The 24,950-nt window shown below is 38.2% G+C and overlaps 1 protein-coding gene across 1 annotated transcript in view; it reads left to right on the forward strand.

The window, feature by feature from the left end:
* The window catches only part of ak8 (adenylate kinase 8), a 103,385-nt gene that overhangs the window by 16,198 nt on the left and 62,237 nt on the right, over window positions 1–24,950 (forward strand). The window contains exons 5-6 of the mRNA XM_055660006.1: window positions 7,521–7,589; window positions 23,834–23,915. Of these exons, the coding sequence (XP_055515981.1) occupies window positions 7,521–7,589; window positions 23,834–23,915 (151 nt within the window). The remainder of the gene's footprint in view (window positions 1–7,520; window positions 7,590–23,833; window positions 23,916–24,950) is intronic.

Below are 24,950 nucleotides of genomic sequence, written 5' to 3' on the forward strand. Positions count from 1 at the left end.
ATAAATAAGTTGCTCTTTTTGGTTTAATTTTTCCCAAAAGGCAAATGCTTAAAAGTGCTAGCAGCCCTCAAGATTTGAATCTATGTCTGTTATTTTTAGGTATGGACAGAAAAAAGGTTGGGATGTTTGCCCTAAGATAGTAACAAGTAAGCATTGTTACACAATTTTTTCATCTGTGAACAGATGTGCACATATTGGCTGATGTTCTTCAAACTTGCCTTTTTTTCCTTGCAAATATTAATGCTTATTCTAACATTCTTGGCATCAAACATTCTTGTAGCACGGGAGTTGCAAGGAGGCCAACATTGTTGTCCAACCATACTTGTTCTTGGAAATTGTTTGTGAATTCTGAAGTCCATGTATTAACAATATTCTGCTAGATAGATTGTTCCAAAATATTAACCTTGTGATAATGAAAGAATTGTAATACATATCCTATTCAATATTGTTCAATTTACAATAATGTGTGACTTGAAATGGAGCTTAGAGTTTATGATGTGCCCATGCACCTTATTGTCAGGTAAAGAAGTAATGGGTTTTGCAAGGTGCTGTTTTGGAAGCATTAGGAAGTTGGTGCTTTTTATCTTGTAGGGAGACCCTGTGGAACAGTGATGTGCTTGTGGTGAGGGATTGAATAAGAATAAAATGCCATTCAATCTGACTGTTTTGTCATGGATGGCATTGAGCATGTTTTATTTAGTTGCGCCCATTTAGAGAAGTGGAAGATAGATAGATAGATAGATAGATATATATAGATAGATAGATAGATAGATAGATAGGGAGATAGGTAGGTAGATAGATAGATAGATAGATAGATAGATAGATAGATAGATAGATAGATAGATAGATAGATAGATAGATAGATAGATAGATAGATAGATAGATAGATAGATAGATAGATAGATAGATAGATAGATAGATAGCCTTTATTGTCATTCAGACCGAAGTCTGAACGAAATTTATCGATTTACATTCCTGTCTTGTGCTTTGTGGATATATGTAAGCTATGGGAGGTGAGCAATTTGCAGATACAGCAAATATTCAGTTTGCTCTTGTTGCCATTATGGTAGATCCAATTCAATTTCTAGTCAATGATGATTCCAGTGATATGGTAGGTAAGGCATTTGTTAACGGTAATGTTGTTGATAATGAAGGGATAGTGGTTAGGCGTTGAAAATTTGTGTTTTTTTTTATAGTCTTGTTGCACGGATGTCATTTGTCATTTCAGCCTAAACTTGAAAGTTTTCCTGGTTTTGCAGTTTGTGGGCACAAATTGCTTCATAATCTGTTCATTCTTATTAACAAACTGCTATTGACGTACTTGCTGTTTTTCTCATGTTTTACATTCTAAGAACCTTGGTTTGTTTGGTGCAGTTGAGTTTAGTTTAGAGACACAGCATGGAAACAGGCTCCTTTGGCCCAACAAGTCCACACTGGCCATTCACACTAGTTCTCTGTTATCTCCCTTTCACATCCGGTCCCTAAACATTGGGGCAATTTCACATCCAGTCCCTAAAGGGGCAATTTTACAGAGGTCAATTAACCTATAAACCTGCACATCTTTGGGTCATGCAAACGCCACAAAGGCAGAACCTGAGGTCAAGACCGAACCTGGGTCTCCGGTGCTGCGAGGCAGCAATTCTACCAACTGCGCTGTGGTGTCGCCCAAGTTTGTGAGTTTGGTCTTCAGTTTTTCAATAATAAATGCTGTAAATTTAAATTAATTCAAGTAATTCAGTAGTGTGGAAGTGAATGAAAAACTAAGATACTCAGAGCTAATTAGAGGAATAAAATTCTACTCGGGGAGTTGACCGCTCTGGTCATGATGTAGGGCAGTTCCTTAAAGAGCAGCAGGAGCGTTAATTATCTTCTAGTTCTTGGCATGTTAGTTCTTGTTTTGGGAAAAAAAAATCTTAATTATGTCAGTTTATAATATATTTTTCTTTTAAAGTTTTGGTTGGCTATAGCTTTTATTACAAGATTCTCACTGTGGAGCGATATAGTCACTGTCAAGAAATTAAATCAAATTAAGAAAATACTTTCACAAATACCGATTTGAAATAGAATGATATTAAACATTACATACTTATGATAATTTCAAAGCTTATTACAGTTACAACAACTTGCTATTGTATCGTGTCAAAATTGCTCCCTGGAGGCTTGTTTCACAAAGACATTAATTACAAAAATTACAGATACAAAAAATCAAATTGGTGGATGAAGTCTGTGGGTCAAGCAGCATTTGTGGTCCTGATGTAGAGTCTTGATCTGAAGTATTTAATATCCCTTTACCTCTACAGATGCTGGTTCACTTGTTGAGTTCCAACAATCAGTTAAAAAATGTTGTCTCCCAATCACAACATCTGCCGTCTCGCTGCAGTTGAGTTGTACCATTTAGATTAGAACATAGAACAATACAGCACAAGGGCAGGCACTTTGACCTACAATGTCAGTGCTGTATATGATGCCAAGCTAAACTAATCTTCTTTGCCTACTTGTGACCCCATATCTCTCCATTCCCTGCTTATCCATTGTCCTATACAAAAGCCTCTTAAATGCCACTATTGCCTGCTTCTACCACCACCCCAGGCACTCACCATCCTATGTGTGAAAAAAAACTAGCATTAGGGTTTGGGTTGCCCCACACCTCCTTTAAGCTTTGCCCCACTCACCTTAAATTTATACACTCCAGTTATTGATATTTCCACCCTGTGGAAAAAGATTCTGACTATCTATCCTATGTATGCCTCCTATAATTTTATAAACATCCAGCCGATTTCCCCTCAGCCTCTGACGCTCCAGAGAAAACATCCCAAGTAAGTCCAACCTCTCTTTTTGGCAAATACACTAGTCCAAATAGCATTCTGGTAAATCTCTCCAGCACCCTCTCCAAAGTCCTTCCTGTAATGGGATGATCAAAACTCCACATAATACTCCATGTGCGTCCTATACAAAGCCCTACAAAGCTGCAACATGACTGCCTGACTTATAGTCAATGCCCTGACCAATGAAGGCAAGTGTGCCATAAGCCTTCTTTACCGATCAATCCAATTGTGTTGCTGCTTTCAGGGAGCTATGTACTTAGATTCCATGATCCCTTTGTACATCAATGCTGTTCAGGGTCTTGACATTAACTGTTTATTTTCCCCTTGCCTCCCAACATGCAACAATTCACATTTGCTTAAATTCAATTCTTTCTCCTATTTCTCCGCTCATTTCTGTAGCTGCCCTATATCCCACTGTAAACTTTGACAGCCTACCTCAGTGTCCGCATTTCTGTCAATTTTCATGTTTTCATGATATGGATCAGGTGCAGACAGGTAATGTTAACAGTGTTTAAGAAGGAACTGCAGATGCTGGAGAATCGAAGGTTACACAAAAAAACTGGAGAAACTCAGCGGGTGCAGCAGCATCTATGGAGCGAAGGAAATAGGCAAACGTTGCCTATTTCCTTCGCTCCATAGATGCTGCTGCACCCGCTGAGTTTCTCCAGCTTTTTTGTGTAACCAGGTAATGTTAACATCTTGGTATCATGTTTATATTGGAACAGATAGGTTGAATACACAGATTCTTTTAGCCACAGTAGGGAAATCAAGAATCAAAGCACATGGGTTTAAGGTGAGAGGGGGAAAATTTAATAGGAACCTGAGAGGCAACCTTTTCACTCGATGAGTGAGGGGTATATAGATCGAGGGGAGGTGGTTGAGGCAGATACTATAACATCATGTAATAGACACTTAGACAGGTTCATGGATAAGAAAGGTTTAGGCAAATCAGACAAGCTTAGATTCTTGGTTGGCATGGTCGAGTTGGGCCAAAGAGCCTGTTTCCATATTTCACGACTATGGCTCTATGTTTGGCACAGAAATTGTAGACGATCGCTAGCCTTGCTCTTGTGCTGTTCTGTTATATGTTCTACTTCTGCAAACTTATCAGTCAACCCGTCCACATTTATGTCCAAGCCATTTATATATATATATAATGAACAACAGAGGATTTAGCACAACTCCGCAAACCTGAAGCCAGAATAACAACCTTCTACCACAACCCTCTGTCTTCTAAGAGTGAGCCCTTTCTGAATCCAAACTACCACGTCACCATGGACCCCATGCTTATTAATCTTCAGGATCAGCCCACCATGAGGGACTTTATCAAATGCTTTACTAAAATCCATATCAACACCATCCACTGCTGTACCCTCATCAATCACCTTCTGCATCTCCTCATAAAACTCAATCAAGTTTGTAAGCCATGACCTGCCGCAGGCAAAGCCATGCTGACATTCTTAATCAACCAAATCTTCCTAATAAGAGTGGATCCGATCCCAAAGAATCATCTCCAATAACTTTCCACCTATAGGCTTGAGGCTCACCGGCATATATTTTCCTGGATTATTTCTACTCCCCTTCTTATGGCTACTCCAATTCTCCAGGATTTCGCCTGCATCTCGAGAAGATACAAAGATTTTCATTTGTGAGCATATTTGTGCATCAGAGTTATTGGTTTAATAGCCAGGCTGCTTTGCCCAACTCATCCTTGCTGACCAAAATGGATTGTTTACACTAACCCTATTTGGCCACAAGCCCTCCAAACTTTACCTATCCATTTACCTGTCCAAATGCATTATAGTACCTGTGTCAACTATCTCCTACCATAGCTCGTTCCATATACCCACCATCCTCGTGAGAAAGCGAGAAAGTTGTCCCGCAAAGTTCCTATTAAATCTTGTTCCTCTCACTTTAAACCAATGTTTTCTGCTTCTTGATTCCACTACCCTGGCTAAAAGACTCAATGCAGTCACCCTATCTATTCCCCACAATTGCAAGATCATCCCTTAGCCTCCTAAGCTCCATAGAATAATCTGGTCCTGCCCAACCTTTAACTATAGCTCAGGCCCTCAAGTCCTGACAACATCCTTGTAAGTCTTCTTTGCACTCTTTCCAGCCTAATGATATCTTTCCTATATCAGGGTGACCAAGATTGAACACAGTAATCCAAATGCAGGCTCACCAATGTCTTGTACAACTATAATGTAACGTTGCAACTTCTATACGCAATAACCTGAATGATGAAGAATAATGTACCAAAAGTCTTCTTTACCACCCAATCTACCTGTGAGGCCACTTTTAGGAAATCATGTATCTGCACTCCTAGATCCCTCTACTCTACAATGCTCCCCAGGGCCTTACCATTCAATGTGAATGTCCTGCACTGGTTTGACTTCCCAAAATGCAACATCTCACTCTTATCTGCATTAAACCCAATTAGCCATTCCTTAGCCTACTTGCCCAGCTGATCAAAATCCTGTTAAGTTTGATAACCATCTTCACTGTATCTGAAGAAGGGTCTCGACCTGAAACGTCGCCAATTCATTTTCTCCATAGATGCTGCCTCACCCGCTGAGTTTCTCCAGCATTTTGTGTCTACCTTCACTGTATATGATACCACCTACTACAAACGTACTAATCATGCCTTTGATCCCTGAGGTGCCAGCACTGATCGCTGAGGTACATCACAAGTCACAGGTGTCCAGTGAAAAACAACCTTCCACTACCGCACTCTACTTCCTTCCATGAACCCAATTCCGTGTCCAGTTAGCCAGCTCTTCCAGGATCCCATACAATCTAACCTTCCAGAGCACCCTACCCTGTAGAGCCTTATCAATGGATTTTTCCTGCAGGTAATTAGCTAGTGCTTCAAATTTTAGATCAACTTTTAAGTGAGTCAAAATACCTTTGTACAACTCTCATTAGTTCAAATAAGAGTAATATAATATAAATGTTCTTCACCTCTGAGCAAACTGATTTACAGTGTGTCTTGTTTAAGTAACTCAGTTTTGTCATCCCTGTTTTAAAATCCTCCATAGTTTTATACCTACCTATCTGTGTAGTCTTTTAACCTGGTACCCATCAAAATATCTGTGCTCCTCCAATCGTAGAGTCTGTATCAACTTCAATTTTAATCACTTTCACCAATGAAAGTCATGCATTCAGTTGCAAAGCCCATTATAAAGCTCCATACGATCGTTCCTAAATTTCTATGTTAGAGAAATATATTTCCTCTTTTTAGAAAGCTCCTCTCTGTGATCAAGCTTTGCTCATCTGCCCTAAGAATGGTATTGGATGTATCTGGGTTATAGGAATGGTATGCATATGTTTAAGAAAGTTGCAGGCAAAGGTCAGCTTTTTCAAGAAATAATAGGAGTAGTTTTTATTCTGCAATTTCCATAGGTATGTCTGGTCTCCCTGTAGTTGTGCGCTATGTCCATTACCAAATTTTCTTACATCTTTAAGTTATAAGTACAGTGGAATAGATTACTTTAGAAATGCCACAGACTCGCCAGTTTCTTAAGTGATAGATAACATTTTATGGAGAAAATTAGCATTTCACTGGCTCCCCAAAACTTCAATTTATTACTTAATGTCCTTCACTGGTCAGTCTTCTATACAATGGAATGATTGTCAAATTCTTGAGGTGATTATTTCAATTTTTTTCAGATTATGAGTGAACTATGTTAAAAGTTAAATTTACATTTTTCCTGTACTAAGTGCATAAGTGCGTGCAATTAATCTTTGTATAGTTCTTTAAACATGAAGACAATTGCATTGGCAAAAAAAAGTGTAAAATCTAAAACATTTATTTTGAGTTTAAATTGAGAAATAAAAACATTTAATCATATCATAATCACACTTCATGGATTATACCTCAAGCAGCAGTGTGTTTTGATGCTGCATGTGATAATATAATTTCCATGGAGTATTTAAATATCATACACATTTCATTATAATTGAGAAGAAATAATATTGCAGATTGCGGGTTTGTGAGGAGGAGGAGAGCGCAGGAAGAGTAATATTTTGAGAGGCAATGCAGTTAAAATGATTTCTGTTCTAATATTTATTATTGGAATTTTACCCGGGTTAATGTGGTTAATAAACAGGATAAATGATGATAATCAGAGAAGATAAATTTCTTAACCCCACTTTTAGGTCTGACCATTTCTTTGGTTAATTTGTTCCTTCACTGCAAATAAATTGGATCTTACAGATATTTCTTATGTATCCTCCTTGTCCTGGAAATTACAAAACAGTGGCTGAAAATTGTAGGTATGAATAGAAACCAATTTGGACATATTTACTAACTTTTTTCCCGGATATTCTGAAAACTCCAACCAATTTTAATAGTTCTCTTGGTGCAGCAGGACTGCACAAAATGAGTCTGTAACTTCTGTCAATGTTACACTTCAAAGGGATGAAGCAGACACTAGCTGCTGCAGCAACCAGCACGATCCACCACAAACAGACAGTGAGACTAAAAGCAGTGAGTCCATACTCCCACTGCGCTGGACCACGGGTCTCGGGCCAAACCACCACTGGGACCCAGTAACTGTCAAAAAAAGGTGCCTACCGATTCTTTTCACTTTTCTCCTTCAGCCTAATCATGTAGGGGCTTTGGAATTCTTTTTGAACTTCGCTCTGAATATTCACCCTCTCATCTCTTTGCAATTCTCTTTTGCTTTGCAGGATATTCCCAATACACTCTGGGCAAAGCTGATCCTAGAACGGCTGTCAAAAACGGACTGCATCAAACGGGTAGGAATCGCTCCTGTAGGAATAGTCAAAGAGCAATTACACAGCATGCACACGTACTTGGTATTCAGCAGCGGAATGAGTAGGGGATTGGTTCAGGCAGTGGCTGATTGCTCTGTTGAACAGCAGTGGGGGGAGTTTGAAAGTTTATTAAGAGGATAAAGTGCAGGATGAGTGTGTGCATATGCTAATCTGATAGTTGAATGCTGATCAAAGACTAAACACAGAATCCAACTGATTGCCTGGAGCAGTATTCAGGGCTGGGATGGGCCATGTCACCCAGTAACCAGACAAAATAGTCAAATAGAAGTTATACAGTCAGTTTCTGTTTGAGTAAGCTTTGCAGTACAATTTTATTCAGTATGTATACTTAATTTGTAGAATATGTATTGCAATACTGAAATATGTAAATTAATACTCATTCCAACAATAACAAAACAAGAGTGTTTAATAATATCAATTCACTTTTAATTATTCAACTTCAATACACATTCTGTCCTGTGAATTTCTGTTTGTTATCACAAATATGCATTGCCTCCAAAATGTGTTATATCCCCTGCTTGCTCCATGATGGCATTCAAACTATGATCCACAACAAAAGTTGGAATGTACATCAGTCAAGTGTGAGTAGGGTTGCCAACTTTCTCACTCCCAAATAAGGGATGGCTGGTGGCGTGCTGCGATGGTGTGGGTATGGTGCAGGCCCGGGACAAAGTGACTGAAAGGGCTGGCAGCTAGCAGATGGTAACAGGGACCTTTTTGCCTTTTGAAAAAGGTAGACAGTCAGAACCTTATTCCCCATGGTGAAAATATCAACGATTAGAGGGCATAGCTTTATGGTGTAAGCGACAAAGTTTAATGAAGGTGTGCGGGGTTAGTTTTTTTACACAGTGGGTGGTGAATGACTGGACCCCACTGCCAGAGGTAGTGGTGAAAGTAAATACAATTCTGCTACTTCGCCATCAGTTTCTTCATCCGTGTCATTTATATAAATCGTAAAAAATTAAGATCAGAGCAACATTCCCAGCAGCACATCACCCATTACATCTTGCCATCCAGACAAGGACTCGTTCATCCAGACTCTTTCCTTTAACTGACCGATCTCTTATTCATGCCCATATTTAACCTATATTATGTGCTTTTATTTTCTGCAATAACTTTTGATGTGGCAGCTTATCAAAAACCTTCTGGAAATCTAAGTATCATAAGTATCATGTCATCATGTATCATACATGAGTAAGGACTCATTCTGCTTTATCCACATTCACATCAGAATTTACTTCAAAGAATTCCAATAAATTTATCAAACATGATTACTCTTTCACATAACCATGTTAACTTTGCCTCGTTACTTTGAATTACTACTTTCCCACCCACCCACCTTGACAGTTCCTATCATCCCAATATGCATATGAGTTCGTCATCTTCACCTTATTCGGTCTACTAGGCTATCCATGAAACCCACGCCAAACATCTCAGCATACTGATAATAAATAAATGAGGCAATCTTCCCATGTCACACATCTAGCCTCTATCAGTTTGTTTAAAAGTCTGTAAACAAATGTAATAAGTGCAGCTTGGTTAATGCTTCAGTAGTTGTAAAAGTATAATCAGTCTAGTTATTTGTCAGACAGTTCCTTTAGCTTTATTAACATCAATGTTTTGGTCCAGCTGTAATAAAAAGTTTTTTTTTCAGTTCAGCTTATTATTTTGCTGTTGTGTTTGGATAATGCCAAGTTCTTAGAGTCATAGGGTCATGGAGTTATAGAGTCATAAAGTGATACAGTGTGGAAACAGGCCCTTCGGCCCAACTCACTCATACCGGCCAACAAAGTCTCAGCTACACTAGTCCCACTTGCCTGTTCTTGGTCCATATCCCTCCAAACCTGTCCTATCCATGTACCTGTCTAACTGTTTCTTAAACGATGGGATAGTCTCAGCCTCGTCTACCTCCTATGCTGTATGTGTAGGAAGAAATTCCAGATGCTGGTTTAAACCGAAGATAGACAGAAAAAGTTGGAATAACGTAACGGGACAGGCAGCATCTCTGGAGAGAAGGAATGGATGGTGTTTCGGGTCGAGACCCTTCTTCAGATGGTATGCTCTGCTTCAGTTCATGGATAAGTACTACATGCATAACACCAGATGGAAAAATAATAGAGAGTAGTATGGGTTCAGAATATACTCTGGATGAGAGAATTTCTATCTACAGCTCCTCCAATGGTTAACCTAGCTAAAAGCGGATGAACGTAGTTGCTACGTTAGATTTGCAGTAGTCAGTAGGTGAGCCAAAAAGGGATAAAAACAAAGAATGTAGCAGATCAAACAGCTCCAGGAATTTTAAGCATCTGAAATTTCTTGCTTGATATTGTCTTTATCAATCATCTGTTGCTGATGTATCTCTTCCCAATGGTATAATCATCAAAAAAAATGTCTGGAGATTATGTGCCAACTTCACTCTGGGAACATCATCCATCAGGTAGCATTACCTTCTTCCTATTTAACATGGATTCACAACAGTTTCAACAATTCAAAAACGTGGTTGATCATGATAGCCATGGGTCAACAACAAGAAAAAAATTGATTTCCACAATTTAATGGCTCAGTATTTCTTTCACGTTCCCATTACCACACAGGTAACCACTCCGATCTATGTAAAAAATGAATTGCTATCTTGGGGAAACTACAACACAAAACTATAGCAAAGCAGAGGACGTAATTCTGTGCATCGGACAGAATTCAGCAATTCTACACTTGCCTGATCAAATCAAAACTATTAATTTGTAAATGGTGCTAGATGATGAAACAAATGGGAGGTGGCGATCTCATGAAAATCCCCATTTTTAACAAATATGGACACAAGGAACCAAACCGAACCGGGATCCAAAATGTTGCCTATCCATGTGCTCCAGAGGTGCTGCCTGACCAACTGAGTTCCTCCAGCGCTTGGTGTCCCAATCGTAACAATTCTGAAGCACAACATATCAGTACAGAAGACAAGGCTGAGGCATTTGCAACTGAGTTGAAGGTTCATTTTGACTTACCCCTGAGGTACTTGCCATTGGAAAAAAAGTTTGATTCATCATAAAATTATGAGGTATGAATAGTAAAGATGGTTGGAATATTTTTCCTGTAGTACGGATGTCAAAAAAGGCCACAGGTTCATCGTGAGAGGAAGGAAGAGGGAAGATGTTATGATTTTTAAGGATATTTGTGGCAGAGGTTTTTTACACAGAGTAGATGATCTCTCATTATGATGGCATCTGCTTCCAACACCTCCTCAAATACAATTACTGTGAGTGGGAGGAAACATTTAGACAGACACTTGAACAGGCAAGACATGGAAGGATATAGATGACGACCATCCTTTTGCCCCCGCAGATGCTGCTTTGATCCGCTGAGTTCTTGCAGGAGTTTGATTTTTTGAACAAGGAAATATACCATTGCTCATTCATCATTGCTAGGTCTAGCTTCTGGAAACCTCCACTCAACGACACTCTGATGGTACCTTTGCCACTTGGTCTATGAGTGTTCAAGTAAGCAAATTTAAGAGAAAAATAGCCATTCTACACAGATGCACAAGCCTCCTTCCATATTACTACTTCTTCCTCCTCTATTAACATATTTTTCTTCCTCATGTACTTAACTAGCTAAAACCTATGTACATTTATATTAGCCTCAACTATTGTTGTAGCAAGTTACAGTCTGCCATTAATACTATATGTGCAGCAACAATATTTTTGACCCCAATTATTCCATAGGTGTGCACGCATCAGACTGCGACATGTTAAATTGCAATCTTTTCAAAGCAAATAATGTTTATCAAAGACTTGGGTTTCAAGGGAAACAAATGCGATTGGTTACTTGACTCCACAGCCAACAGGTATTTGGGCCTTCTTAAGAGGGGTGTTTGAGCTGTCTCAGACACTCCGCGGCATCCGACAAGGTGTAGTATGGTCTTGGGAGTCATATTGCTGAGGCCAAGGCCCCAGTATGACTTGACAGGAGATGAGGGTGGGACTGCCTTCTCTAAAACCTGTTGAGGGCTTTGACATTTAAATGGTTAAAATTGTTTTAAATAATTAAAAGGAATCAGAAATTATTCAAGGAGAGCTTTAAAGCACTAAGTAAAATAAATAAATGGCTGCACTTCCCTTTTCTGAGGTATTCTACAGGGCAGGAGGCTGGGGATGGGGGTCCAAACGCTTCCATCAGGGTGGGAGAGTCTGTTTACACAGCATAATTTTTGGGAACCCTGCCATGATCAAGACGGCTGCTAGATTCCAGGTGCAATCCAGTGATGAAACGGAATGACAGATCTTCCCGCATCTGTCACACAGCAAATTCTAGATTGATGCCAAATCCACCCTAGGATCCACCCTCGTCTGCCCCTTAATAACAGAGTGATCCCCTTTGGACCAATGAAAAAGGATTTATAGAGTTACATGCACATTGAGAGATTCTAGTCATGAAGATGTCAAACATGCGTTTCTCATTGGAATAGTGAATAAAAGGAATCCACAAATTATTTTTGACAATATGTTCTTCACAGTGTGAAAAAGGATCCATTATGTCCATGGGGAGATGATTTAGAAACAATGAGGGTATAATCTGCAAAGAATGAAGGGAAAATTCTAAGCTTTTGGGCCCAACAGTAGTTTGCTAGAACATGGAATATTTAACCCAAAATAAGGAATATGGCATGATTAAAGTAGAATTGAATAAATATTTAAAATAGATATGTAAAAAAATCTGAAATTTGTGTATTTTGTATAATTTCCAGCAATGTTTGCCAGAATGTCTGTATTCCTTATTCCTGAAACATTTTTGAACAGGTCTCTCTTACAGCATCAGTTGCTCAAATTAAATGTCAGATTTACTTTTCCTTGAACGAGAAACAAAATTATTGGAAACATTTAATGAGAATACACATATTTTAAATTAATGAAATATAATTAAAAAATCAGTTGGATCTTTTAATAAATAAAATTTGCTTTAACTGCACAGGTTTTATTTGATTATACTGATGTATAAATGACCTTAAAAGATAATTAGTTTGGGTACGAGAATTTTCCCTTTAAAACCAGTTTTAAGTTACGTTGTAGACTGCATTTTATTTAAAGCTAATTCCTTACACTGGTGAAAAATGATACATTTGATACATAATGATTTCTGTATCCCATGATAAATTAAGAGGAAAAAATAGAGGGCAATGAAAGAACTATATAGTAAGAACCCACAACACAGCAGAGAGCACAACAAGAGGGAACACAGAGATTATGAAAGAAGTCCGAAATACTTGGAATGGAAATGGTAACTAAAAAAACAAATTATCAAGGATAAAACATTCATTGGGCAGATAAATATAAGAAGAAATGTTGGGAAGGGAATAGGGCCACTGGAAACAGCCAGCATAAAATCAAAGATAGATTGTGAAATAGCAGAAACATTAAATAATGACTTTACTTTGTTATTGATCAGGGAGATAGGTCAGGTCAATGGAACAACAGAAGATGAAACTAAATGTAATACCATTGCATTTAAAATTAAAAAAAAGAAATATTAACTTTAGACTTTAGCTAACCTAATCAAACTCAAAGACAATACAATCCCTTGTCCAAATGGTTTACATACACACATTTTAATCTACGAAAGTAATAGCAGATTACAAAACAATAAAACATTATCAGTAAAAGGTTCAGTTGCAGAGTACTGGCGAACAGCTAATGTTAATACCCTTATTTAAGAAGGAAGATAAAACATTGGTGAATATTAACTTAATAAAATTAAGCTAAATTCACAATAGCTAATAATAAAATAGCATAGCACCAATGACAGTAAAAATAATGGAAATACATATGAAATTAGGAAAACAGCTTGAGTCCTAAAATATATTAAGTTTTCATAAACATACTAATGCGAGCAGGGGGAGGCCCATTAAATCCTCTCTGCCATTTAACCATGGCTGTCTGTTTGTAACCTCAACTCATTCCCATTTATTCATGTAATTGTTCACCTCCTTGCTTATCAAGATCCTACCTACGTCTGCCTCCGAAATACTCAAAATTATTCTGCTCATACCATCCTTTGAGGGAGAGAGTTCCATAGACTCCAAACCCACTTAAAAATAAATGAATGTCTCATCCCTTCTTAAAACAGCATCTCCTTTTTTTTTTTAAAGTTGTAGATTCTCCCTCAAATGGAAACATATTCTCCACCATGTCAAGACCCCTCAGGATCTTGTAATTTGCATGTTTCAGAAAGGAAATGCTGTCCAACCTTTTGAATTAATGGAAGAGATGATTAATGTAGCTAAATTTGTTCTTATTATAACACTCTCCAAATACTTTTAGGTCTATTCTGTTAGCAATAAGAGTTCTTGATATGTTTATTTCTCCCATCCCCCAGTAGAGAAAATTAACAGTTATTATTTTTTTATTATCTGTAGTGAGTTTAGCTTATTTTTATTAAAATATAATAGTGGTTTAAAAGTAATGGCAATCTGTTTTCAATCATGTTCAGGAAAGATTCTATGATAAATCTTTCAAATTAAAAAAAAAATTCTCACCATTGTTATCAAATCCCCTTATGGCTTCCTATCTCCCTATATCTTTAATTTCCTCCAACCTTCCAATCTTTTGTGAGTATTATACCTCCGGACTCCTTATTTAATTGCTTTGATATTGATGGCTATCCCTTCAGTTGCCAAGGTCCGATGCATTGAATTTCCCTCTCAAATCTTTATGCACCTGCACTTCCTTCCCTTAAGATGCTCTATAAAACCTCTATAAATACGTTTGGACTTTTTTTTGTGATTCCCTGTCAGGAACTGTTTGCCAGTGTTCTTCTGGAGTGCTTAAAATTGCTTTGCTTTGTTCTTTAACACAATTTGTTGCTGTTATTGGAAAAAAATGCAGAGGAATTGGATTTCCTGCTTTATTTGGTGTGCCAGTCCTGTTGCACCCATTGCTATTACTTAACCAGATTGCTTCCAAAAGGCTGCTGTGTTTTTTTTCATTACCTTGTACCTTGTGGTCATCATTTCCAAAGAGTCCACCAGGAACTATACTGGAAGTTGGACAATTTTATACTGCACAATATTTAATTTTTATTTTACATTTATCAAGCCAATTAACTTACAAACCTGTACATCTTTCGAATGTGGGAGAAAACCCATGCAGGTCACAGGGAGAACGTACAAACTCCGTACAGACAGCACCCGTAATCGGGATCGAACGCGGGTCTCCAGCGCTGCATTCGCTGTAAGGCAGAAACTCTACCGCTGCACCACCATGACTGCCACCATAATTACAACAGTGATTATATATATATATAAAAAAGCCCTTCATCTGTAAAACACTTTAGGAACATCCTGAGACCACTAAAGCCACTAAAAGAAGGAAGGTTGGTCTGGTGTTACTTTGATATGAGGTTTGCTTTCAAGTTTGAGAGAAATTATAGGCGATGGTTGAAATGACAGAGATCTAACTTTGCTGCAGCAGGAACATGAAGAAATGTGATTATCTGAATAAAATATTGAATAGAGGTTAAGGGCGATGAATTTGGGATGGAGCTGTAAACTGTTCAATGCCTATCAGAAACTGGACTTCTAGCTTTACTTTCATAATGCGGGTGAACTGACTGTATTGGGCACTGGAAAATTCAGCTAACTCGACCAAGAGCGGAACTCACTATCAAAATATGGAGGGGACACACACACGCGCGCGAGGCTTCGGAGGCTCAATCCAGCGCTAAATGCTGCTCAACTGTGCCTGTCTCATCGGGTTAACCAACAGCCCTGTCTGGACTGACGGGACATCAGCGCTCCTTCTCCGCGCTGGCCATTTTTCACGCAAGCCCAGGCAGGTTAACCGGGCGGGGATGTCGCCCACCTCTCAAAACATGGGGGGGACGTGTCCCCTCTGGCCCCCCCGGGTTTCCCGCCCCTGAACTCGACGATGGAGCTGACCAGCATGTGATCAACCTCCACAATGGATAGAGAGGTGGACAAGAGGGAGGGAACTCCACATCCACATTCAAGATTTGTTGTCAAGAAAGGCCATTTTTGCAAAGTAGGTCTTAAATATAGGTTAATACACCTTCATTGGATCACTGTAGAACCTGAAAAATAAACAAAATGTGTTACACTTCTTGTAGAATCCTGAAATGTCTGCTTATACATTTTTGTTGAGACATTCTTTTCTTCCAAATCAGTACGAACTATATAAAACAATTCTTGCCTCAAATTAGAATCTGCGGGAGATTGCCTTACGGCAGTTCATTTTGAAAACGGTGTAAAGTAACTGTGTATTTGTGTTTAATGGAAATGAAACAGAAGCTTATTCAAATTAATTCCTGATTTCAAAGGAATTATGTGGGTTTGCTTCTCCCTTGGTACACCTGCAGCAGACATGTTATTAAGCTATGTCAATATTTTGTTGCCTTTACAAACTATTTATTTTATCCCACAGGGTTTTGAAACCTAGGCAGCCTTTCAGCATGCTTTGTGGTGCTGCAATTTTTTTCCCCTCTAAAATTCAGCCTAGATTGAAAGTAGAAATTTGTCCTTGTTTGCAGTATTGACTGCACAATATAGGAACAGCTAGATTTCCAAAATTCAACTCTGTTGATCGCAATAGAATCTTGCTCCATTAAAGTAGACCTCGTTTAATTTCACCCATTCCTATCCACACTTCAGCTCACCTGCTGCCAAAACCCTCATCCATACTTTATTACATCCAGACCTTGCTGTTCTAATGTCGTGCTGGCTAACCTCCAACATTCCATACTCATCCAAAACTCTGCTGAATGTCTTGTAACTTACTTTGTCCACTATCGACATCACCCCTGCATTACCCCATTGACTTTTCAGTCTAGGACCACCAGGCAACTAGTATAATTTGTACACAACTTCACTGGTAGCCATCTTTGCAATCATTCCCATGTGAAAGGACGAGCGTGCATTCCCACAACTGATACCTCTGGTGCATTCCAAATGTTCTTTATCCTACGCTGCCCTTAGCAGCTTTGCCTTCAACTCTAAAAACTGGAAATCTGTTTTGGCTCTAAAAACTGGAAATCTGTCCCTAAACATTTCACTACTCCTTCAAGATATTCCTTAAAACAAATTTCTGATTCTCCTTCTTCCATTGTCCGAATATCTATAGAATATTTTGTCCAATAATTATTTTGAATACCTGTATTGGAATAAGGTTTGTTGCTGTGGAAAACCATCACCTGCATTATGTTTTCAGGACTTCCCTGTGTTTTGAAGAATTTAGCCTATGGAAGCTTCTGAGTAAATGTTGTTACTATTCCAATTTAGCTGGAGTTTGCTGTATCAATTGTTAAATGTGTTGGAAACGCATTCAGGGAGTTTTTTTCAACTTTACTCACATATGGAAGTGAATGTGCTAATCAGGGACAGTTAGTATGGCTTCATCTGCGTCAGTTCATCCAGTGCAAACTTGATAGAGTTTATTGAGGAGGTAAAGGGCCTGTCCCACAGCGGCGACCTAATTTGCGAGTTTAGAAGAGTTTGTGCTCGACTCAGTCGCAGCATGGTCGACACATGGTCCTAGGAGAGCATGCTGAAAAACTTTCCGCGAGTAAAAATTGGTCGGCATGGTTCTTTTGAACTTGTAGTGCAGTGCAGTGGAGTGGGGTCGCTAGGCAGTCGAGGTAGCCATAGGCAATGTCCTTTATTGACCAGGCATTTTAATTGGCTCATTGGAGTTTTCAGAACCAAGGAAAACCGACCGGTAATGTTAAATGCCCGCTAAACTTTATTAAAGGTGGTCTGGCTTCTTAAAAGTGTCTACACTCCTTCTTCTTCTCCCCCCCCCCCCTTCTCCCCCCTCAGATTCCTATTAAATGGTTATCTCTTCACTTTAAACCTATGCCCTCTGGCCCTCGATTCACCTACCCTGGGCAAGAGATGTGCATCTACCCGATCTACTCCTCTCATGATTTTATATACCTCTATAAGATTACCCCTCATCCTCCTGCGCTCCAAGGAATAGAGTCTCAGCCTACTCACATCTCCCTTTAGCTCAGACTCTCTAGTCCTGGCAACGTCCTTGTAAATCTCCTCTGTACCCTTACCAGCTTGGAAGATTTGGAGAGGGAGCAGAAGGGTGCTGCCTGGATTTGAGGGTCTTAGTTATAAGGAGAGATTGAATAAAATTGGTCTGCATTCTCTGGAGCGTCGGAGGCTGAGGGGAGACCTGATGGAAGTCCATAAAGTTATGAAAGGCATAGATAGGATAGACAGTCAAACATTTTTCCCAGAGTGAAGATGTCAAAGACTAGATGGCATTCGTAGCTTTAAGGTATGATGGACAACATTTAGAGATGATGTGCAGGGCAAGTTTTACACAGAAATTGATGATTGCCTGGCACACACTGCTGGGGTGGTGGTGGAGGCAGATACAATACTGGCATTTTAAGAGGTTTCTAGATGGGTATTTGGATATGTGGAGAATGGAGCTATATGGATCACATGCAGGTGGAGGAGATTGTTTTACCTGACATCATGCTTAGCATGGATATTGTGGGCCAAAGGGCCCATTCCATGCTGTACTGTTCTATGTTCGTACTAGAGGTAATTCATATGTCGTGAGATTGAAACAAATAATTATTTTCCAGAATTATATTCCCATTTCAGAATGCAGATATTGTGTTTACTTTCCAACAGACCTTTATACTTTTGATATAATTTTTTATGCTGGGTTGGTAATTATTTATTTGCTGCGTCTGGACTTAAGTTGCAAAAGCTCTGTTATAGATGACCCTGAATGTCCTGGTATAATCAACTTTACTCTCAATTCTGAGCTTTTCTTCCCCCCCATTTTATATTTTCAATTCTGAGTAGAAAAGATTGGGAGTTGGAGCAATATTTATTTCATTCTGCAAGATGAAAATTAGGGTTTTAATGCCCATAGTTTCATTCCTGGGTGAACTAAATAATTTCTATCACGATTTTTCCTTTTTTTTTTCTTTATTGTGTCAACTTCATACCTCACAATTATGGTTACCCTGCATTTTGCTTCATACTGTTGTACTGGTAGATTTATGTTCAAATGTTATTTCTTATATTTTTGGTCCCTAGAATTATGTCCTAAATAAAACGGATGTCGTTGCAGCTTCTACCATAAAGCAGTCTGCATGCATTGACCACATGTAAATAGCTTATAATTATATTTATTTTTTTAATAGACTTTGTCTGGTTTGCTTATAGTGCCCAGTATGCAATTAACCCCAATAACTAAATTTGTGTTTGTGCAGTCAATTGTGAAATCCAGAAGGATGAATTTTAGTACACCATTGTCTAATGTTGAGCTAGGTCAAATCTGTGTGTTTTATGCTGGTCCATTTGACTCCCAGGATAGCTTTTTTCCCTGTGACATCTGCTTAGTTGCCTGTCCCTCCTCAGTTCCTGTACACTTGCAGATGTTCTGTCCATAGATCAGTGCAGTACTTAAGGAGCTCAGAGTACACAGGCTTTTGATGTCTGATAAAAAGAACCAACTCGCTGGAGGTAAGAAGAGAATGATCAGAATGTCAATTAACCTTGGCTAAACAAGCTGGTGATCATCCATGATACAGTGTTCAGTTTATAATCAAGTGCATGTTGACAATCATGGCATCAATATAAACCTTGTGTAAAAAATGTTTGTCCATACTTTATGTGTTACACATGGTAGAGATACCTGATAGTAGTGAAATAGATGAAATATTGTACTAGTAGATGAAATGACTGAAAAGTAAATCAAAGCAGAGACTATTTGCTTGAGATATTGGATATCCTTTTAACCCTGTGCAGCCAACGGAAATGATGTGTATAGTTAAAATCAGAACAGAGTGCTGTTTGCCATCTGCAAGTAATATCCAAACACTAATTTTAGGATAAAACTGCATTGTCCAGATTAATATCCAACTGTTCTGATAGCCTAGTAAATGCTTAGTCACTCACTTATTAAATTGGGCCCAGAATCTCATGCCATTTTACTGTTTAAAATGCAATGAGAAATTCCAGCTTCTGGATTTCCCCCCCCCCCCCCCCCCCCCCCACACACACACACACACATGTTCTATCCCTTTCCTAGCATGCTAAACTCTATTTGTTCATCATAGGCACTTTTATTATCAGTTTAATTTATAGTGGAAAAGTTGGTGAAGAAGGAGGAGCAGCATCAACTTAATCCGTCAGCATGAGAAGTAGCTCAACCTACTAGGGTTAAATGTAAGTAGGAATGCTCAGTATATAGGCTATACAGACTATGTCTGGTGATCCAAATAAAAGCAATCTTGCTCCAACCGAGCTGTGACAGATTTGTTCAGTCCCTTACAAAACAAACTGCTGCCTGTGGGAGACGAGTGCCTTACTTCCCAGAGGCTGTCAAAGTCACCACAATCCTTGACCAATCTGCTATTTGCACATACCACTCTCAGTTTAGTTCAGTTATTATTGTCACTTGAACAGAGGAACAGTGAAAAGCTTTTTGTTGCGTGCTTTCCAGTCAGCGAAAAGACTATACATGACTACAATCATGCCGTCCACAGTGTACAGATACAGGATAACGGGTATAATGTTTGGTGCAAGATAAAGTCCAACAAAGTCCTATTAAAGATAATTCGAAGGTCTCCAATAAGGTAGATGGAAGGTCAGGACCGCTTTGTAGCTGGTGAGAGGATGGCTCAGTTGCCTGATACAGCTGGGAATAATTTCAGTTTTAGAGTATACATCTAAAATAAGTAGATCACCATTGACCGCTTGTTTACTAACCCCATTAGTCAGCAACAGAGAACAAAATACTTTAAGCAGTGGTACTTTTCTTCGTGTCCAGACCATCACTGTCTCACAAATGGATCATATGACATGTAATCACAAGCCAGCAATGTTTAATGGCTACTCAAAGAAGTAGGATTATGCATGCGTGGCACTCAAGGGCAGTCAGAGTATTTTGGATCAATTATATTTTTATTCCTACTCAAACTGAAATGCAAAGTGCAAATTTTCTTTCCCCATAGATGAATTGTCTTCATTCATGAATTATTTCAATTTTTTAAGGGCATGGTACCCCTGGAGGTCATTCTACCTTCGAAAGTGGACTGTAGAATGGTAATGTCACACAAGGAAATGCAATGCTGAACCTCCCCCGTACATTTACACATAATGCTGTGCAAACTGCTTGTGAGAAGTTGCCCTATTTTTTTTTCAGAGGCTTTGCTCCATGAAGTTTTCATCTCTGGGCTACCCACTAGAAGATCCCTTTGGTCTTCCTTGTCCACAATCTTGCTATGAATCACTCCTGCTGGGTGTTTCATCATGTGCACAACTGCCTACATCACTTTCTGACCCCCCATAGCATGCCAGCATCTGTGCCTGGGCTTTGAATAGATGAAGGATGGAGACAGAGGTTGGTCCATACGTTCCTCCCATCTCTGTAACTTACAACAGTCTAGCTTTCTATCATCTGTTTCTCCTTCCACACATGTACCTGAACTAATGAGTATCTCCAGCATTTTCCGTTTATATTGCAGATTTCCATCATCTACAGTATTTTGCTTTTCAGAAATATTCAAATTACATTTATAGTAGTGGAAGAAAGAATGAACGTCAGAAGAGCTAAAGGGGAAACATAACCCTTCATTGATTAAGCATATGGTATAAAGTGATAATAAGAGTAGATAGTTTCTACATGCTCTTTTACTTCTTTTGTAAACTAACAAATAATAATTAAAAGTAACCTTGTGAACATAGGTCGTTTTTTAACTTCTTTCTTCTTTAATTGGGAGCATTCCCTGAAGATATTCACAAGCTCTCTCTCACAACCCCTCAATACTAACTTGCTAGGCAGTGTCATGTATCCAGACGGAAATGGCCAATATTGCAAACAAAACCATGTATGTATAAAGCAATGACAATACGTGTCAGCATGTTAAATGTTAACATTCCTCCTGATATGTGTTTGTGTTTATAATATTATCTGAAATGTAGCTATAGAAGCTATGTATAAAATAAAAAAAAAATATAGAAGAAAAGACCAGAAGGTACCATTTGCAGCTTTAAATGAAATGCTATAAAAACGTTTATACAAATCAAAGTTCTGAGTACCATTGTAAAGGATTGTGTGGAGTGGAGGTAGGTTGTGCAATGTGTCCACTAATGTGACATAGACACCAAAACAGGCATAATAGAATTCAATTTTTCACATTTGTTCTGTTTTGCTATATTTTAGATAAAGCAACAAAATTATAAAATATAACACAGTACATTTTTAATAGAATAAATGGTTCCAATCTTGATATAATGGTGATTTTGTTATTAAACTGAAATTTGTAAAGGAAATGCTAAACCCAAGAAATATGTTTGCTGAAATCAACTTATGCACTGCTTTTTCCAGGTATTCTTGCTCCACTGAGCAAGATACTGCATTTTTTTTAATTGAATAGTTCTATGTAGATGCAACCCCTCGGTTCCTATATAGGGATAAATTAGCCACATGATACTGTTCATAAATAAATACATTTCCTCCAAGTTTTCACCTTTTGGAAATCATTTATTCTAAGGAAGGAGTTTTAAACATTAATAGATGAAGATACACTTGAATAAATTCAATTTTGTATGTTAAGCACACTGATGACACAAATCTTGCGTTTGTAATGAACTATATGGGCTAATTGAAAATTACATTGATAGGTTCTCTTATCCTTATTTCACCATCCCTTGTCCACCGGGTTTCTTTGGTATTGTGAAAAAAAGTAATGTGATCTTTGTATGTCATGGCTCTTCAGTCAGAACACTGAAATTTTAATAAAGAGTGCTCTTGGGATAATATTTAGTCCTATAAATGTGGGTTTGAAGGACTGTAGTCTGGTAATACATTTACGTTTACTTTAACAAGGGCATGTGGGAAATTACTATTTTCAGCTCGGGTATAGTATGTAGTCCTAAGAGTAAGTATTCCATTAGTAAGATGCTCTCATTTCTAACTAACGAGCCTGGGCATTATGCTGATTGTTTTACTACTGCCTTGACTCTTTAATCCTTTGTTTTTTCTTATTCATCGAAATTTTGTTGGATTTTCTTCCCTTTGCTTTACATTATATAAATGATTTACATAATAGACTGATTCAATAGGATGAATTTATATTTTATTTGCATCTCAATCTCCAGTTTTAAAATCTGCAAGCATTAGACTTATGCAAAAGCAATGAAGTGGAGTTTAAATGTAAAAATGTCTTGAAACTTGAACAACTTTTGCCTAATTCCATTTGAGAATAGTATCTATGTTATTTCACTATACCTGCAAATTGCTATAGAGATCCCTTTGTTCTTCCATGTTTCCAGTGCTTGCTAAATTAAGTACAGTTATCCTATGAATGAGTTTAACGGCAGGCGATTAATTACATTAACTGAACAACATTTTGCATTTCTTTGACAACTCTAATACATGAAATGTCCCAAAGCAGTTAACAGGTGTAGAATTCTGTTGTTCTGTTGTGCGCTGATTATGTGCTGAATCTATATCTCGTATCTGACGCCAGCTATGCATGGCACAGAATTGGCAACCCCAGATTTGACTGGGAATTTCTGGCCCTGTGGATTAGATTACTTTAATATTTTAAAATTATCTCTCAGAGCTTTAAAAGGTAGACAAAATTGCTGGAGAAACTCAGCGGGTGAGGCGCTCCTCTCAGAGCTATAATGTACTTTCATTAATTTCATTGATAGTTTACTGTGATTAAAATATTTTTTTATTTTTTATTATTTTTCAGCAATCTTAATAGTTTTTAATTGCCTCTAAATGTCACCGGCATTTCAAATGGTTTTTAAACATTGACAATTTTGATAACTGCATTTCAGCACTGACAGCTTTGATAACTGGTTTGGCTTTGCCCTCAGCCTATTTCCTCTCAAAGGACTCAAAGGGCATCAGGGCATTATAGGGAAAAGCCTCAGTAAGATACTATTTGAGATCTAATTACCACTAGGGCTTTGTAGTGCCTTGCCTATACCTCCTGGATGCAGGATGTAGGAAGGTTCGCCCAGGCTAGGAATATTCAAATTTATGAATTTGGGTTGTCTGTTGCCCTTTAATTTTATACGTATTGGAGTATCTAGAAAATGTGTACTGCAATAGTTCTAGAGGCATTCACCACCATCTTCGCAAGTGTGATTTAGTAATGAGCAATAAAATGATCATACAAATGATCTTGTATTTATGTTGTTTGCTTCGCAGGGCTGGGTGCTGGTGGGTTTCCCCCAAACGCGGGAACAGGCAAGAGCAATACAAGAAATAGGAATTGCACCAGAACATGTTGGTAAGTTGTAAAAGATCGGAATATGAGCCTAATGCAAATTTCTTCGAAGCTGATCTTGGTAGTAGAACTGCTCAGTATCAGATCAATGCCACCCAGACAAAGAGGTTCAATTTGACACTTTCCGGATTATTTAGTAGGTTTAATAGCTTAGATGCAGGCTGCACCATTCTACTTTCCCTGTTTATTTTTCCCTTTGAGTGTCCCTGTAAATTGATTCGCTATTATGAAATCTTATTTCTGCTAGTTCTGTTTCCTTATTTGTACACTTTTGTGAAAGCATGGTATTGTCTTTATCAGTTCCATGTGAATTTTAAAATATAAAGTCAATTTGGCCACTTGTGTCTTAGCTAGCTCTACAGAAAAAATAAAAATAATATAGGTTTTACATTTGGCTTGCTACTCTGTTCAATTAAGTAAACAAAATCAATTGAAAATACATTCTACTATAGACATAGTGATAGAATGGAATTGGTATTTTATCAGTCCATTTGTTCTGATTAAAATGCCAAATGATAAAAAATAATAATTCCTGCTTTCTCCACTTGTATGTCACCTTTCAGATACATAGTTACAAAAAACATGCAGTGAAATTGAATAGGATGGCTGATTCACAGGAAAGGAATATATACAAAGTTTAGTTTTAAAGTTTGAACATTCTTTCAGGTTAGAAGATCTAATTTTCTGGCAATCTATTTATAATTAGCTCAAAAGATCGTGAACATAACACAAGAAAATAGGAGCAGCAGTAGGCCATCATACACCTCAAGCCTGCTCTGCAATTCAACGTGATCGTGGCTGATCTATGCTGGCCTCAACTCCTCTTCTGTGCCAGTTCCCCATTACCTTCAATTCTGCAATCTTTCAAATATTTATGTATCTCCACCTTAAATATATTTAATGATCGAACTTCCATCACCATCGGGGCAGCTAATTACAGAGACATTCTCCCCTCTGGGAAAATAAATTTCTGTGCACCAATTTTAATAAGGTGTTCACCAATGACAGTGCCTCAAGAGGGTGATAGCAGACTCTCCA

Source organism: Leucoraja erinacea, chromosome 31 (assembly GCF_028641065.1).
Source record: "Leucoraja erinacea ecotype New England chromosome 31, Leri_hhj_1, whole genome shotgun sequence".
Lineage (NCBI taxonomy): Eukaryota > Metazoa > Chordata > Chondrichthyes > Rajiformes > Rajidae > Leucoraja > Leucoraja erinaceus.